Source organism: Canis aureus, chromosome 3 (genome assembly GCF_053574225.1).
Source record: "Canis aureus isolate CA01 chromosome 3, VMU_Caureus_v.1.0, whole genome shotgun sequence".
Lineage (NCBI taxonomy): Eukaryota > Metazoa > Chordata > Mammalia > Carnivora > Canidae > Canis > Canis aureus.
The window spans coordinates 77,605,652-77,624,328 of NC_135613.1; the positions used below are offsets into that span (position 1 = coordinate 77,605,652).

The 18,677-nt window shown below is 47.6% G+C and overlaps 1 protein-coding gene across 4 annotated transcripts in view; it reads left to right on the top strand.

Moving 5' to 3' along the window:
• UBASH3B (ubiquitin associated and SH3 domain containing B) overlaps positions 1 to 18,677 on the top strand; it is a 139,479-nt gene that overhangs the window by 12,790 nt on the left and 108,012 nt on the right. Inside the window, exon 1 of one of the 4 annotated variants that reach the window (XM_077893911.1) lies at positions 8,038 to 8,262. The exons of the other annotated variants lie outside the window; for them this stretch is intronic. Coding sequence (XP_077750037.1) covers positions 8,135 to 8,262 — 128 coding nt within the window. The 5' untranslated portion in view covers positions 8,038 to 8,134. Of the gene's footprint in view, positions 1 to 8,037; positions 8,263 to 18,677 lie in introns of those variants that run through there. 4 annotated transcript variants of the gene reach the window in all.

Here is an 18,677-nt window from a genome sequence, read left to right on the forward strand (position 1 = left end):
CCAAGGGAAGGTGTTGTCCAGTCTTAGTTCTAAGTCACTGCAAGTTGTCCTGCACACGTGGGTCTCCTGTGCTCACCTACAGCCTGGAGATGAGTGGGGATATGTGGAATATGAATGGGCAGTGGCTTTATTGGGTGCTCTGGAAGGAAATGCTAGAGGAAAGCGGAGGGAGAAGGAAACAAGCAGAAGACCTTGAAATGAGCATACCTGAATCAAGGCTGGAGAAGGTACATCTACCCCAAAGAAAGGGAAGTTGTACTTTACGTGGTAGGTTTTATGTTTGTGGGAATTGAATTGCTGAGAGCTGATGGACATGGGCAATGCAGACACAGAAGATCTGGTTTTCGCTTTGGGTGATTTGGCGAGTGAGGACTCTTCACGGGTTGCCAAAGGTTGTGAAGATGGACAGTGTCTTGAACACAGTACTTTGTGAAAGCTCTAGATCACAGAAAGTGTGAGTAGATAAGGGTGTTTAAGAAATGTTAGTTATTCACATCTCAGACTGTGCCTCGTATTTAACTGCAGGATAGAGATCACTGGCCCCTGGCTTGAGAGTTACGAATGACAGACGAGAAGATTTCCTTCAGGGTGAAGAAGCCCATAGAAGGGTCCTGCCCTAGAATAAGAAGCTCATAGAAGGTTCCAGTATCTCTCTTGAAATAGAATATTCCTGCATAGAAAAGACCAGTAGAGGTACAATCTCAGAAGTGTATAGCTAGAATTGCCTGCGGAGCTTATCCAGTCCAACTTCCTCTTTTTACATAGAAATAAAATGAAACAAACAAATGAAGTGACTTTTTCAAGACCAACAGCTGGTCTGTGACAGAAGCAGACCTTAGGCCTCCCGACTCCCAGGCCAGAACATGGTTTCTTTTTTATATACACCAGGCTACTTCCCTGAGTCCAGGCTCTGCCTCCAAGAAGGAGATTGCTAACAAGGCTTTTTGGCTCTGTTTTCCAGAGGAATGGTCTGGACTATTATCTTGATTAACCCTGTCGCACGGTTCCTCTGTCTTTTCTTTCTCTTTGGCTCCCCTCCTTTTACCTGCCATGTGTTTAGATCTCAGCCTGTGGAAGAGGCAGCTAACTTGTCTATGGCCAGTTGGAGTGGTCACCTCTGAGAAGGAGGGTGGGCTGAGTGGGTGAGGGAGTGTCACACCAGAGGTAGGGGCGGTGTTGGAGGGGACCCATAGTTGTCTCGGTCATCTGCCTAGGAGGGTAAGAACAAATGTTGCCTTCTGCTATGGCCGAAAGAAGACTGACTTTAGAGACAAAAGACTGGCTTCAAATTCTGGATCTGTCACTTTTTCAGGATGCGGTTTTGATCAAGCATTTCGATAGTTGGATGAATCAAAATGAGGTGATGTATATACGTATAATAAAAATCACAAAAGTCATGTACATGTAAAGTGATACTACTTGTCAGTGATTGGGTCCTGGTACCTTGAGGCTCTTGCAGAGTCTGTGAACTGTTGGTTTTGTGTGACATTTGGTGAACTGCTCTAGTCCTCCCTAACCAAGCTCTGTTGCTTCGGAGAAGCTAATTTTGTGAACGAGGAACATGAGGAGCCACTTGACAGGCTAGTTCCATCAAAGTGAACGCTTCCTTCTGGAAGCTTAAATTTTCACTTCACCCCTTTTAGGAAGTAGGGACGTGAGTCATAATGAGTTAGCAAGTGGCTTTTGTGAACAACAAGAGGTTTTGTGAAATACAGTACATGTGACCAAAAGCATCTGTAGTATAGTTTCCTATTGCTACGCAAAAAATTTACTAACTTAAAACAACACACATTTGTCCTCTTAACATCAGGACATCAGAAATCCAAAATGGACATCATGGCCTAAAATCAAGATGGCAACAGAGCTGTGCTCTTGCTGGAGGCTCTAGGAGGGAGCCTGTTTCCTTGACTTTGCCAGCTTCCGGAGTGCACCTGCATTCCTTGGCTCATCGCCCCTTCCTCCACCCGCAGAATGCACCACTCCCATTTCTGCTTCCACCTGTCTCTGCCTCTCCTGCCTCACCGTCTCCCTCAGAAAGACCCTAACAACTGCAACACCCTAACTCAAGATGCTGAACTTGGCCATGTCTGCAAAGTCCCTTTCGCCCCAGAAGGGAACATATTCATAGGTTCTGGGGATTAGGACGAGGCTATCTTTGGGGGCCATTGTTCTACACAGCATGTGTGTGTGACACTCTCAGTCTGCATGTCCTCTTAGTGCGTGATGTTTCATACACAACAGAGATCCACCAAGTCTCTTCATTCGCCTTTCCTATTCCTAACTCCTGACTGGTTGTCTCGTTGCCCTCATCACTACAACCCCAGCACCGAGTATACATCGCTAATCCTCGCTGAGTGCCTACTGTGTGCCAGGCAGGATCTTAAAGCTTTGCATGGGCATTATTTTGTCGATTCTTCATAACAACCTCATGAGATGGGAACTGTCATCATACCCATTTTACAGGTGAGTGAACTGAGGCACAGAAATTTTTGAGTTGCCCAAGACCACACAGCTAGTAAGTGGTAGACCCAAGGGGCAAACCTCAGGTGGTCGGATTCTCAGGTCTGAGTTCTTAACCAGCACCCACTGTGTTGATGTGTAGCTGGTGTTTAGTTAAGTTTGAGAGTAGCAGGAGGAAGCAAACTTGAGGTCCAGAGAAATAACGTCGTGTCCTTAGATTCGTAGAACTGGGGTCAGGAAGGCAACCTGATTTGCTCATTGGTTTAATCCCTTACTGGGCCCAAATAGTTGCAATGTGGTTGGCTGTCTACTGATTTCCTATAGTTACAGTGATATCATCCTTTCTGAAAGCGTGTGTGTGTCTGTGTGTGTGTATGTGTGTGTACACACTACCCATCTCACCTCCAGACTTTGAGAAGACAGGCACAGGATTATACTCAGGGAGTTTACAGAACCTCTCCTGGCTGCTACCTGTGTTGCAAATTGAACCCTCCACAGTAGAAATAGGAAACGTCCTCCTGTTGTGTGGCCTGCATGAGGGGCTCCTTGGACAGAGTATGTGGTGGTTTGCCTATGAAATAATACACACAAAATAGTGCAGAGCCGACTCTTCAGTGCACAATAAATAGTAGATATATGGTGGTTCAGATCACTAGCTTTGGAATCACAGGGTTATGTGGGACGCAGTCAGTTGGACTCTGGGTATAAGTTAACGAGCCACTGTAAATCTGTGCATTCCTAAGTTCTCTTCCCAACATCCTTAAGACCTGGGGCCTAGGGATGATTTGCGTCGCATTCGATTGATTGGATAAGCGTTCTGGGGAGGGGCAAGGGGATGAGAGGAGTTGGTCCAGGCCTGTGGAACGGCTCTTTGCCCTGGTGCAGAACTCCACGCACAGCCACACCACTCCTGGCTCACAAGTACACAGAGCTACTCTCCTTCTCAGGAAGAATTCCCGACACGTCAGCAGTGCGGTGATGATGGCAGGGGACCCCGGGGAGTCAGCTTTTAGGTGGTGCTTATAGATCAACAGATCATCAAGATGAGCCTTTAGGGACCTCCAGCCTCCCCCAGACCTTCAGCAACTCTGTGCATCAGGATGGAGGAGCACGTTTGAAGTTCTTATCTTCCTCCAACTGTAAGATCACAGGGCTCTCAACTGTAAGGCTGAACAGACGGGCCTACCCCTCTGCTGTCTGACTGCTTTAGGCACCGCAGACCTCTGGGTGTCACTTCATCCATCAAACCATGGCAAGGAGGAGGCAAGGGCGCCTGTCCTGTCATGGCCTGTGGCTGCCAGCCTGCGGGCCTGCAGGGTGGGGAGGTGGGCCAGCGGGGGGAAGAGGGGCTGGATGCCAGGGAAACCACTTCAGCAACATAGCATAATTGGTGGAGGCTTTCAAATCGAATGACTCTCAGGGGACCTTGAATAAACAAAGAAGGTTGATGCTTGCTAGACAGCTGGCTCTGAAAGATATGAGAGATAAAGGGGTGAGTCTCATTTGAATTTCTTTCTTAATTTCTCCTTTCCATCTTAGGCATGGTGGGGAACTAGCCAATGCTCTTTTCAGTTGACCCAGGAAACAGATAGTGTGGGGCTAACTGTGTTTAGTCTGAAGATTTTTTGTTTTTAAAGATTTTATTGATTCAAGAAAGACACAGAGAGAGAGGCAGAGACCTAGGCAGAGGGAGAAGCAGGCTCCCTGCGGGGAGCCCCATGTGGGACTTGATCCCAGGGCCCCGGGATTACACCCTGAGCTGAAGGCAGACGCTCAACCACTGAGCCCCCAAGCATCCCTAGTCTGAAAGAAGATCCTATAATTCAACAAAAAGTTACTGAGCAACGATTTGATGCCAGGCACCTAGGATTTGTGCCGAGCGTTGGAGGTACTGATATGAGTAAGACCCCGTCCCTGACCACAAGGAGCTCTCAAGCTCTTGGGTAAGATAGATGCAAGCAGAAGCCTGCAATATCATGTGATAAGATAGAGAGGGAGGAAGGTTCTCTCCTCTGATGTCTTGAGGGCTACCGTAAGAAAAGAGGATGCTTATTTTGTGGACCTCAGTGGATTAGTTACATTGCTGGGGGTGAGAGGAGTGGTTTGGTGGGGGCAGACTCTAGTTCACCAGAAAAAGTTTGGAAACCAGTGGCCCAACTGTGCTGTGCTCTGCGTCCCGAGGTAGTATTTTCTCTGCCAGTTATGACTGTGACTGAGCTTCCTTTTCAGCCTCCTCAGAAGGATTGGAGTTCTAGGTTGGAGAGCATATCTGAAGTCCCTGCAGGGAGTAGGCTGGGCCAGCCTGAGATCTGAGGTCTGTGTGGAAGGATATGAAATCTGAGGGTGTCCTTTATGAGGAAGCTTCTGGATAGGTGCTTTCACATGCATGATTCTACAGCTCTGACTGTATAGCTGATCATTTCCTCTATTTAAAATATGGATGGGTGAAGGGATGGGGTACCTGGGTGATAGGCATTAAGGAGGAGACTTGATGGAATGAGCACTGGGTGTTATATGCATTTGATGAATGACTGAATTCCACCTCTGAAACTAAATAATAATAATAAAATAAAATAAATAAAATAAAATAGGAAAAAAGGCCTACAGAAGTGAAATGCACCCAAAACAATTAAGGGGTGCAACTAGGCAATCCCAGGATCATGAGCATACAGATATTGGATAGCCAAGAGGTAGGGAGAGCTAGTGAGGGGGTGGATCTGACCTCCAAGCCTGCTCCCTTTAAAATGTCTTGGTGCCAAGTCTCTGGATTCTCTGATCACCCCCTTCCCAGGCATCCTTTCTGGAGCAGCCCCAGCGGGGTTGGTTAGAAATGGATCATTCACACGCAAGGGTTGAAGGGATGCGTAGTGCTGAACTCAGGGAGTCAGACGAGGGGCTCTGAAGGGTGAGCCTCAAGCACTCACTTGTTGGGCAGTACTCACTGATGTGGAATCAGCTCCGGGCATGTGATCACTTTGGGATGGAGGGAGTGGGCAGAGGGTCAGAGAAGCAGCAGCAGTGAGCCGCATGCAGAGGAGATGTACAAGTCCAGTGTAACCAAGTCAGGGTAAAACAGCCGCCCTAAGAATCGGCTCTGAGAAAGAACTTGTAAGTTGGACAGAATGGGCAGGAGGGTGGCTTTGAGTTTTATAACACATTAAGGAGGCTGGAGATTTCAGCCGTAAAAGAATTAGCCTTAAGTCAGCCTTGAACTCTTTGCAACAGAAAATTCTAGAAGGACTGATGTCCTTTCCGTTGTCAGTGCAGTTTCTGATGATGGAGAGAACGTATGTTGCAACACGTTTTGCTAAAGAATCCAAGGTTATTTCCTTGTTTGGTTTTCTTTGCTCTGGGATTGCCTTTCTACAAAGGGAGTTTTCTCCTTTAAACGAAAAGGAAGAAGGTCACCATGAAGGAGGAAGTACTACCATGTTTTTTTAGCCTTTCTCTGCTCACTGCTGGACTCCTGCCAAAATGTTGGGAGTACCATCAGAGAGTTGTATGTCAGGGTCCAGGGTGCCTCCTTCTCCCCCATGCACCGATTTCCTGTTCATGGGATGGTTTTGTTTGTTTGTTTTTTCAACACACAATTATCAGGCTTGCACCCTGCCAGGATCAAAAGAAAAAATGATGCATAAGGAATGGCCCCTGCTGCCTTGGTGCCCTCAGTCTACTAGGGAGGACCGAGACGTGATCAAATAAGTGCATTGCACACTGCTATGTGCCAAGAAACAGAGAGATATAGACTGTGCTGTGGAATGGCCCAGGAGCTAGCAAATCACTCTGCCTGGAGGCCCATGGTTCTTCCGAAGATCTGGACAGTGTGAAGTGCATTTTAAATACTATTTTTTAGGGGATCCCTGGGTGGCTCAGCAGTTTAGCGCCTGCCTTTGGCACAGGGCGTGATCCCAAGGTCCGAGGATCGAGTCCCACATCGGGCTCCCTGCATAGAGCCTGCTTCTCCTTCTGCCTGTGTCTCTGTCTCTCTCTCTCTCTCTGTCTCTCATGAATAAATAAATAAAATCTTAAAAAAAATAAAGACTATTTTTTAGAGGTGTTTTAGGTTAATAACAAAATATAGAGATTTCCCATTACCCCTTGCCCCCACACATGCCCCAACCTCTCCCATCCTCAACACCACTCACCAGAGTGGTATCTTTGTTACAATGAACGAATCTATAGTGACACATGACAATCACCCAAAGCCTGTAGTTTACCTTGGGGTTCACTGTTGGCATCATATATTTTATGAGTTAGGACAAATGTAAAATGGACACGTATCCATCCTAATAGTGTCATACAGAGTATTTTCATTGCCCTGAAAAAGCCTCTGTATCCTACCTATTGCCTATGCATCCCCCCACCTCTACCCCCACAACCCCGGGCATTCCTCCTCCTGCAGCCACTCCATAGTTTTGCCTTTTCCAATATATCATATAGTTGGAACCCTACACCATGCAGCCTTTCCAGATAGGCTTCTCTTACTTGATAATATAATTTGATGTCACTCCGTGTCTTCATGGCTTGATAGTCCATTTCTTTTGAGCACTGATTAATATTCCAGTGTCTGGATGACCACAGTTTATTTATCTATTCACCAAATAAAGGACAACTTGGTCGCTTTCAAGTTTTGGCAGTTATGAATAAAGCTGCCATACACATCTGCATGCAGGTTTTGGTGTGGACATAAGTATATTCAACTCCTTTGGGGAAACATCAAGGACCATGATGGTAAATGCCATTTATAATCATCTCGTATGTGCCAGTCACTAGCCTCAGCGCCTTACAAACACTATGTCGGTTACTCTTCACTGAAAACCCATGCAGTTAGTATTAATAGACCCATTTGCAAATGAGCAAATAGGGCCTCAAAAGGTGATTTACCATGCCTCATGAATATGTGACAGAGCTGGGTCTCTAACCCTGGGGTTTATTTTCTTTCATTCTTTTTTTTTTTTTTTTAAGATTTTATTTATGTATTATGAGAGACACACAGAGAGAGGCAGAGACACAGGCAGATGGAGAAGCAGGTTCCCTGTGGGGATCCCGTCCTGGGACTCGATCCTGGGACTCTAGAATCATGCCCTGAGCCAAAGGCAGATGCTCAACCACTGAGCTCCCCAGGCATCCCTAACCCTAGGGTTTCTGACGCCAAAGCCCTTTCTGTTAGACCTCAGTCAGGGTGCCTCATTTGCTGCTTTACTGGTTTATTTTTGTTCCTGGATGACAGCTTTAAGCTCACACACAGAGCTCTAGCACTCTGACTGGCAAATAAACGTTACTGGCAGCTCAGCCAGCTGCTGCTTCCTGTGTTTATAGCCCACATCGCAGGAAGGTGTCTTAAGAGTTGTTTCGAGTGTTGTGTCTGCTTCTCCTTGTGAAAGTGTGGATGCCACCTCTGAGAGGGAGGAAGATGACATGGGCTGCTCAGTGTTGGGTGGCAGTTCCCATGTGGTGGGGACTTGGAGAGGAATGCGTCTGTCCCCGGATGAGATCAGAGGCTTTGTTCTGTTTGGTCTGTAACCATGTGGTCTCAAGAAGTCAATGGACTGTGAGGTCAAAGTTCTAGAACGTGCTCCTCGGCTGATCTTTCCTGTGACTTTGGGTAAGACTGTTTACGTCTGCTTTGCCCATCTGTGCAATTAATTATCCAGAGTTTCCAGGAGCGCCTCGGATGCGCCCAGGGTCATGTAGATCGACGAGCCGCAGACAAACAGGATGCATTCCTGGCCCCCGTGGATCCCTGAGATTAGGAGAGGGGCAGACAGATACAGAAGCAGTGGATAATCACCAAACAAGGAGGTAGGACGCGCTGCAAGGGGAGCCAGCTTTCCTCCAAGCTGTCAAAGGGCCGTCTTGAGACTGCAGGTTGTTGTTTTTTTTTTCTTGGAGCTTCTTAATTAGAGATAGCTAGTAAGATCTTACTTTTGTTGTGAACCTACTGTGTGTGTGTGTGTGTGTGTGTGTTACTCTTTTCTTCATCCTGAGGGGACCAGTAGGTAGTGTTTCCATTTTACAAATGAGAAATGCCAGGCAGATCAATCAAAAACTTTTTGTAACTTGTGAATGACTACACCAACATGGCCAGGTCAGGCTGGTTTTGGAGCCTTTCCCTTCCCACCTCCTCCTAAAGATTCTTTGAAGATTTCATTTTAAGGGTTCAAGAGTACCCAGCAGGCCCATGTTGGGCTGCTGCTGAAAGGCCTTCTGCTACTTTCCCTTTGGCTCCCTTGTCTGTGTTTCCAGGTATCATTTAGGAGGTGATGACCACTTGGTGGTTGCCTGTCCTTCCAGCCCCCTCATCCTCACCTACCCCTGCACCCCACACCCCCCCCCCCGTACTCTGTAGAGCTCAGCTGTCTTTGCTCAAGTTCCCACAATTTGAACACAGTGTTAATCGATGAATCAACAGGAGCCTTCTTCCTGGGTGTGCTTTTTTCTCAAGTGAAATCATAAACGTCCTTTTCACACGGGCCACCCTTTGAGAACGTTTCTCAGATTGCAGTACTCGTTTCTCACTTCTGGGTCAGGCTGTCCCCACTGCCATCCTGGGGCAGGACGAGGGCGCACAGAGGTGGTGGGTATATGTGTGGGCATGCACATCTGTGTGTCCTGCCCCAGCACGCTAGATGCGCCCCATCCCATGCCTCTTTGGAGCGCTTTGCCTGTCACATCATCATGGTTGGTTTACACGTCTCCTCCAGACTGGACTGTGTCTCCTTGAAGTGATGGTGCCTTAGTTTTTCTTGTTTCCCTAGTACTTTGCATGGTGCTTAGTACTTAGTGAGCACTCAGTATGCTCATTCCTTTATTAACATTTATTATTTCTTCTCTTTATATATTTATTCATTTGAGAGAGAGCAAGCATCAAGAGCACCAGGGTGGGGGCAGAGGGAGAGCCTTTAAACAGATTCCACTTAGCGTGTAGCCCTTTACCAGGCTCAATCTAATGACCCTGAGACCATGACCTGAGCCCAAACTAAGAGCTAGACGCTTAACCGACTAAACCATCCAGGCGCCCCAACATTTATTATTTGTGTGCTCTATACTACATGCCAGGGGGACGATGGCAAGCAGAACTGGGCTGGTCCCTGCTTCCTTCATGAGCTTAATGATGAAGGTTCATTAAAGGAAATGGAGCTTGATCAGATTATCTGTGAAGGGAGGCTGCGGTGTAGTCACCCCGGGCTGCCCGGATAAAGTGCCACGGACTGGGCAGTTAAACCACCGTCAGTTACTCTCTCATAGGTGTGCAGGCTGGAAATCCAAGATCAAGGCCTGGCAGGGTTAGGGTTCTGGCAAGGGCCCTCTTCCTGGCTTGCAGATGGCTCCCTCCTCCCCGCATCTTCACATGGCCTTGCCCTGGGCAGGTGCCTGTGGAGAGAAGTTCCTCATCTTACAAGGACCCCGAATCCTATCAGATCTGTGCTCCCCGATCATGAGCTTATCTAACCCTCGTGGCCTCGCAGAGGCCTCATTTTCAAATACCATCAGATGCTCACGTTGGAGGGTAGGGCTTCAATGTGTGAGATTGGAGGGGACACAATTCAGTCCAATCCATAGCAGCTCTCAACGGCCTTCTGGAGAGAGCAGCTCTGGGAAGTTAAGGATGGAACTTTCGGCCAGGTGGAGGAAAGGTGGGGAAGATGCCACACCAGGCATCCAGCACCCTCCACACAGACTCCCCCCAACCCCCCCCCCCAGCACCCATCCTCCTTCCCCAGCCCTCTCCACTGGCTGGGCTGCCGGGATCGTGGCGCCTGCCCTTCTGTCCACTGGGCCTGCGCTCTGCCTCCGTCTGGCCGGCTGATCCACATTCCTCTGGCTTCAGGTAACCAGCAAGGAAAGAGGAACCACAAGAAATGAGAAGGAAAATGCCTTCGGCCTCAGGCATCTGCTCCCGGAGCACTTCTCGGGAGCACCTCCCCGAGTCAGGCCCAGGCCCAGGGTCTCCCTGCCGCAGGCGGAGCTGCCGGTACCGGGCCCCACAGGCTCCGAGTTCCAGGGGTGTGTTTGCAGGAGCCGCTCCCGGTTCAGGAGTCCTCTGACTCCGCAAAGGGGCCAGCCCCGGGAGGAGGCTGCTAGCCCCAAGCTCTCTGAGTCTCAGAGCACAGGCTGACTTTCCGTCTCCTTGAAACACTGATACAACTAATTCCTCCGTCAGTTGCAACGGAGAGCATCGACCTCGGAGGCCTGGCTTGGGGAAAAGCAGACACGCACCAGGATTCAGACAGCGCAGGCTGCGGCCCCAGCTTTTCACTGGATGTGCTGGTTCTACAGGTTCCTCGGTTCTACAGGCCTCATGGTGTCTGTGGGCATTTCTGTGGTTCCATTCCAAATAATGCGTGTTGTACCCCTGCTATGTGCCGAGCGCTCTGCTTGCTTAGTGGCCGTGCAGGAGTACATGCCACGGCCTCTGCTTGAAGGACACAGGTCCTGGGGCGTGTGATTCAGGCCATGAAGAGGGTCAGGAGGCACTAAGGGACCTCGCTAAAGGGCCACTCAACTCAGCCTCAGGGAATCCAGGAGGGCTCCTTCCTTTTCTTTCTCTCTTTTTTTCTTTCTTTCTTTCTTTCTTTCTTTCTTTCTTTCTTTCTTTCTTTCTTTCTTTCTTTCTTTCTTTCTTTCTTTCCTTTCTTTTTTTCTTTTATTTATTTATAAACGAGAGACACAGAGAGAGGCAGAGACACAGGCAGAGGGAGAAGCAGGCTCCCTGCGGGGAGCCCGATGTGGGACTCAATCCCAGGATCCCAGGATCACGACCTGAGCCGAAGGCAGATGCTCAACCACTGAGCCACCCGGGCACCGTGGGGAGGCTCCTTTCAAAAGAGGTGCCCCTTAAGCTGAAACATAAAGGACAAGAAGCTGGACAGTTGGACACGTCCAGGGTGGAGGGATGGGGAGACGAGAGAATGTTCTAGGCAAAAAGGCCCGTGAGTGCACAGGCATGTGAATGTGAAAGCCCGGTGCATTGGGGAGCAGAAGGCATGTGTGTGGATGTGTGGGAACGTGTTTCTGGATGTGTGTGTGAGATGCACAGGGGGACAAATGAAACCGGACAGAATTGCCTGGTAGTAAGGAGTCTGAGTTTATTTGAAGGCTCTGCAAAGGCACCAGAGGATGTTGAACAAATCATGGCATAACCAGATTTGGCTGATTAGAACCTAGCCTTGCCACTCAGAATGTGGTCCCTGGACCAGTGGCTCCGGCCCACTCTAGAGCTTGGCAGAAATGCAGAACCTCAGCTCCACCCCAAACCCACTACCTTTTTTTTTTTTTTTTTTTAGATTTTATTTATTTATTCATGAGAGACACAGAGAGAGAGAGGCAGAGACACAGGCAGAGGGAGAAGCAGGCTCCCTGAGGGGAGCTTGATGGGGGGATTCAATCCCAGGACCCCAGGATCATGTCCTGAACCAAAGGCAGACGCTCAACCACTGAGCCACCCAGGTGTACCCCCACTACATTGTAATAAGATCCCTAGGTAATCAGTGTGACATTAATGCTGGAGACCTACTGTCTGTGATAAGGGTCCGTAAACTTGATAAAGGACCAGATAATAAATATTTTCAGTTCTACAGGCCTCATGGTCTCTGTGGCAACTATTTAACTTCACTGTCGTTGTCGTGCAAAAGCAGGCAGATGATATGTAAACAGATGAGCATGGCTGTGTTCCAATAAAAGTTTATTTATGGACAATGAAATTTGAACTTCATGTTATTTTCACCTGTGACAACAATATTCTTTTGGCTTGTGTTTTTTTTTTTTCTTTCTTTCAACCATTTAAAAATGTAAAACTCATTCTTCTCTTGTGGGTTGTAGGCAGGAGATTGGATTTGACCACAGGCTGTAGTTTGCTTGCTCCTGACTGTAGGATTCAGACCTTCGGCTTTCATATGATGGCTCCTGACCTTTATGCCGTATTGTGAAAACCCAGTGAACTGGGAATGACATGCAAACCCTCATTTTCAGATGAGGAAATGGAGGCCCAACTGGGAAATTGACTTTCTCACAGTAACACAGCTACTTACTGGTTAGGACTCAAACACAGACCTGCTTCCTTCCAAGCAAATGTTCATTCTTTACACCAAGTATAACCAATTTGAAAGGAGAACTAGAGCCTTATCTATTTTTTCCGTGGCATAAGCAGAATAAGCAATGCTTAAAAGGCAAATTACCTTTTTCTTTCTGATAAATTACAAACAATTAGTTACAGGCTTTTTAATGTCAAAACCAAATGCTGTGAGCAGCCCATCCTGGGAAAATGTATGCTGCAGGGCAAGACCCAAGGCTTTTCCATACCCAAAATAAGATATCAAGCCTCTTTTTCTTTTCTTTTCTTTTCTTTCTTTTTTTTTTTTTTTTTTTTTTTAGCCAAATAAAAGTCAGTGTAGGTGCTATTCCATAAGAAGTGAAGTTTGGCTAGAAATTATTTCATGGATACCTATTTGCTATTATTTTTACCTTGTTCTTTACAGTCCTTATTTACAAGCATAATAGAATGAATGAAAGGAGTGTCCCACTTGTTTTCTTGCACAACACTGGAGCAAGCCTAAAGGATTCTTATTGCAAAATCCAAGGCGTTGTAAATTGTTTTTTAAGAGTCCACCACTAAATTCCACATCCATAAATACACATTCCCAGCTGTCACCCCTCTCTGCCCAGCCCGACTCCTCAAACAGGAACAGTCACTCACAAAGGAAATGGAGCTCTTGCCTCCTTGAACCTCTTGTGCTTCAGACAGTGATGACATTCAGAGTATGGTCCTGGATCACTCAAGCTGAATATACTCCACTCTGAAACCTCATATGCAGAGAGGTCCTCCAGGAACATGACTGAGCACACCTCAAAGTAAAGTGGGGCCCAGGAAAGTGGGGGTCTTGCCAGCTGTCTTTCGGGTGTCCTGTTTCCTGTTCTTCCACTCTGGCACTGAGATAGTGCCTGGCCCCGCTGAGGTTAATGGGTGTGGGTTTACATGCATCCTCCAGTATGTACACACACATATGCATACACACCCATGCACGCATATGCACGCATGTCCCTCTTCCTAGCTTGGTCCCTGCGGTTGGGAAAAAACATGATGCTGCTACTCAGAACCTGGAGAAACCGGTGAGGTGGCTGAGTGCTGCGGGGCACAGGGACACAAAGAGACAGTCATCTGTTGCCATCATACAACCACCACTTGGTCAGGGCATCCTAGCTGCTCTGCTTCCACTTGAGAAGTCTTATGTGCTGAGCGTGGCGGCAGCAGGGCTGATTCATCCCTGCCACCCGGGGTGGCCCAGCTGTCAGAACAGGAATGGCCCATCTCCCTGCACTCTGCAAAAAGCGACTGGTGGTGGATCAGCTGCCTGCATTGAGCTGTAAGAGAAGCTCAAAGGTTAGTGGTGAGGACAGCCCAGTGCAAATCCTCCTCCCCAGTAGTACCCTGCTGACTCAGTTTGAGGCCTCGAACCAATTGCTTTTCCTTAAATAATTAATTGTAACGGTGTTCATTATTTAGTACTTGACTGTGTGGATGGTACAGCGGAGCCACAGTTCAGACCCAAGTATCCGACCCACCGTGTCACGCTGCCTCTCGCCACCCCATGTGACATCCCATCTTCACACCAGTATCTCGGATACAGATGGCAGCCAGGTTCCCGTTTTCTGGATGAGATCACTGAAGCACTGAGAAGTTCATTGGTTCCAGTCATGGGGAAAGGAGGGAACCCAAAACTTCTGATTCCAAAGTCCGTCTTCTTTCCAGTCTGCCTTTCCTGAGCATTTCTTTTTCCATGTGAGAAATTGAGAAACATTTCTTTCTCCCTCCATGGGTTCCCAGAGCCTGAGATACACATCTCTATCTAACTGGGAGCTTCTCTGAGGTAGATGTGTAGTCAGGTCTCCAGAGACCAGCTGTCCTCTCACTGTATCCAGCAGGGCTAAAGAAATAACCCCGCTCTGGCCACTGCAGGTGCCCCCCCACCCCCAGGGAGGGTGGCCACCGAGTACCTGCAGCATTGGCATGGTACAAGAGTACCCTGCCCCATCGAATTCATCAGAGTCACCCCATAGGGATCAAAACTTTCATGAACTAAAAAAACAAACAACTTTTGTAAACTACCAATTATTTTATTAATGGAAATATTCAAACTTGTATAAAAGTAATAAGAACGGTATAGGGGAAACAAGTGTATCGAGTTCTTGCTGCTTGATCTTTGGGCATCTGTACCATGCACTCCCCTACCCACTTTTCTGTTCTAATTTTTGAAAAGTAAATCCTAGACAGCATATCATTTTGCCTGTAAATATTCCTGTATGTACCTCTTGAAGATTATAACTTTTTAAAATACAATCACAGGTTCATTATCATACCTGAAAAATAATTGCGTCAAGTATGTAGTCAGTGATCACATACCCTCTATGGCCTTATAGTTTTGTTTTTTTTTCTTTTTAAGATTTTTCTTTATTTATTCCAGAAATAGAGAGGGGGGAAAGTGGAGGGAAGCAGAGAGAGAGGGACAAGCAGACAGCACTGAGCACAGAGCCCTACGTGCAGCTTGATCCCACAACCCCGAGATCATAACCTGGGCTGAAACCAAGAGTAGGATGCTCAACCAATTGAACCACCCAGGCACCCTGCCTTATAGTTGTCGTTTTTTAAAAATATTTTTTTTGGGTGTACATTACAGAACTCATCATGATCAGAGAATTATCAGTTTTTAACGTAGATTTCATTTGGATCAAAACCTCACCTGACCAGGAACTCTTGGTAAGACACCAGGTACAGAACAAGTCCTTACAGGAGAAAACGGAAAGTCTTTGAAGAATAAGCTAAAATAGGGTATTTGTCCTGTTAAACCAACTGGCAAAGTGTGTCCTATAGTCTGTGTTCATGTTTAGCTCATCTACTAAGTTGACTGTAGACACAAGATTGACCAATGAGAAGCGATCTTGTGAACAAGCATTTATTGAGTGCCTACTATGTGACAGTAGATGTTGGGGCTTCAAAATCGAATGGAGCACAGCCCTGGCCGAGGATGCTTTTCCTCGAGCCAAGGACAATCTGACAAGTCAGGGATGATGGCATATCATGAAAGTGCTGGGTGGAGTTAGAGACGCCAGAGCTGCGGAGAAGGGGGATGTTAGTCTCATGGGCTGACACGAAGCTTCCCCGAGGAGGTGACATTATGAAGGATAAGAGACAAACAATTTTAGAACTGAAAGTATTTTGTGCAGTTTCCTGGATGTGGAAAAACAAGAAGTGAAAGGATGTAGGCCTATATTCCTTTTTAAAGATTTCAATGAAAAAAACAAAACAGAAATAAATAAATAAATAAAGATTTCAACAAGGATTCCAAGCTGAGGTTAGAAATCCTCACGTAACTGGGAAATCATTTGTCTGGCTCTCTCATGCCTTAACTTTTCTGGCTCATCAATGTTTTATCATGTCACTGGGCCAAAAATATAGACAACCAACATGTCCTCATGTGCCCCAGATCTGAAACTGCGCATCTTGTCCTGGCAAGGGCAGGGATTAACGCAGAGTTTGCGGCCAGCGCTCCTGCAGCCTCAGGATGAGAAGATGGGCAGGGTGAAAGCCCCCTTGCACCTGTAATGGGAGGAAAACTTATCTTAATCTTGTCTGCTTGCTTGCTTATTCTCTGCTTCCTCTCCCGCTAGAATGTAGCTTCCTGAGAGCTAAGTCCTTGACTATCTCCCTCCTCACCCTGACCCTACTGTCTGCCAGAACAGTCTGCCACAGCACGTGCTCTGGAATATTGTACAGTTTATCAACGTGTCCATCCTTGTCCGCTCCCTGTGCTTCTTCCAGGGGTGGTCTTGCCCTCTGGATGTTTCCTGGTGGGAGTGCTCCCATGTGTAGGTGGAAACAGACTTCTTACATGTAAAGTGTTAGAAGCAGAAACATCTCCATGATCATGATGACACCTCTCCTTGTTCTAGCACATTACAGTTTATGAAGCATTTCTGTTTTTTTTTTTTTTAAGATTTTTTAATTCATTCATGAGAGATACAGAGAGAGAGAGAGAGAGAGATAGAGGCAGAGACACAGGCAGAGGGAGAAGCAGGCTCCATGTAGGGAGTCCGATGCAGGACTCGATCATGCCCTGGGCCGAAGGCAGGCGCTAAACCGCTGAGCCACCCAGGGATCCCCAGCATTTTATTGTCGTACACAGCAGCTGTGTTAAGGTGATGGCTGAACAGATACTATCACTGCCATTAACGGATGAGAAAACCAAGGCTCCGAGGGGCTGCGGTGCACAAGGATCCAGAGGCAGTGAGGGGTGAGGCAGCATCAGAAACCAGGCCTGCCTGACAACTCCTAAGCCAGGGCACGCTCTCCAGTACCAGGCTGCCAGACCAGTGGGCGCAGCTCCTTTCTCTGCTCATGGAAAACACAGACCGACATAAAGCAGGTTTCATCCCAGGCCACTCAGAAAGCCCTCTGGGGAAATCTGAACCCATCTTCAGCATTAAGTGGTTTGGCGTGTTTAGGGGAACACAATATTCGGGGCTACCTAAGTGCCCGGCAGAAAGTCTGCCAGATAAAGCCTAAGTGGATCTGGGAGGAGCAGACTTTTTTCTCCATTAGACTGAGTGAGGTCAGGTCAGAGACAAATGCCCACAGAAGAAGAGTATGTAAAAAACTGGTCACCATGTGTCCTGGTGTAGAAACAGCGAGACTCACACACAGTTCTATGAGGGAGCTCCGAGAGCCCTGCTGTGGGGCTCCCAGCTGCAAGCAACTGTTGCTTTTAGCTGGCACTTTGGGGTGCTGTGGGCTGTGCGGTGGCAGATTTACCAGAAACATTGAAAGGGTGCTGACGTGGTCTTAAAAGTTGGGAAAGTGACTATAAAGCATATTTAAGGGCTAGATCTCTGCAGGCTGAGTAGGCTGTTGGCCGTGAGGCACAGGGAAAGAATGTGGCCTTGGAGGAAAGGCCATCTGGGCACGTGAATAGAGCTCAGGGTGGTGGACTTGAGGGGGAGAGTAGAGGGCAGACTATTCCATCTCCCCTCCTTGTCCTCAGTGGAATAAGTAGCCCAGGCATTAACTTGCACCCTTCCCCTGGATCCCCTTCTTTACCCAGCTCCACTCTCCTGTGCCAGCTGATTGCAGGCAAGTCAACTGATCTCTGAGTGAGCTCTATGTTTTCCCAAAATGAAGATGTTTCCTGTTTTTCTGCACCTCCAGGGAGGTGAAGTACAATATGAAAAGTTGAAAGTTTATCCTCAGCCACACAAACAGTTGTTAATTTTTTTTTAAAGGTTTATTTATTTGAGAGAGAGAGAAGGCATGCTAGAGAGAGCATGAACAGGGAGAGGGGCAGAGGGTGAAGGAGGCTCCCCACAGAGCAGGGGGCCTGAACACTGGGCCCCATTCTGGGACTCTGGGATCATGGCCTGAGCCAGAGGCAGACGCCCAACCGACTGAGCCACCCAGATGCCCCAAACAGTAGATGATTTTGTTACCATCACTTCAGATGCTTTAGGAGGATCTAATAAATGGGATAAAACTGTGACATCTCCAGGTATGCATAAGATGGCAGTGGCCATTTGTGGGATCCTGCCTGAGTCCCATCTGGTAGGGATGGCTAATTACATGACTTTACATGACTTGGCCCTTCGACTCAAACCTTCTATTTGAGATAGCCCCTCATAACACCGGGTTTCAAATGGGAGGCTTTGTGCTACGTTCCCACGAGGGGGAAGAGTTTAGAACTTGAAGATGGTGGAGAACAAGTGTGTTGTCCTGGGGAAAGGATGGTTGAGGAAGGGCTGGGAGAGGGGGATCAAGCCAATTGCATGTCTCCTGCTACGCTGTACATTCTGCACACTATCTCTATTCCTTTGGATGGCCCCTTTAAGCCCATCTTACAGATGAGAAAGTTAACAATTCGCCCAGTGTCACCCACTTGATAAATGGGATCAAGGTTCCGACTCCTGTCGGCCTGAAGCCAAGGCCCACATTCTTTTCCCCACAATCAGAGCCTTGTCACTTCTCCATGTCCACTTTCCTGGTGCTCCCAGGACTCCAGGCTGAGAGAATTTTCCAAGTCACGAAGCTAAACTAACTCTGTACTGTCTCATCTCCCTATCTAGACACTAATGCCTCATTTAAGTAACTGCTACTACTACTGATGATGATGATGATGATCACAATAATAATTGAGCAGAGACAGTGTTTGTGAATTTTGTTTTGTTTTATTGGG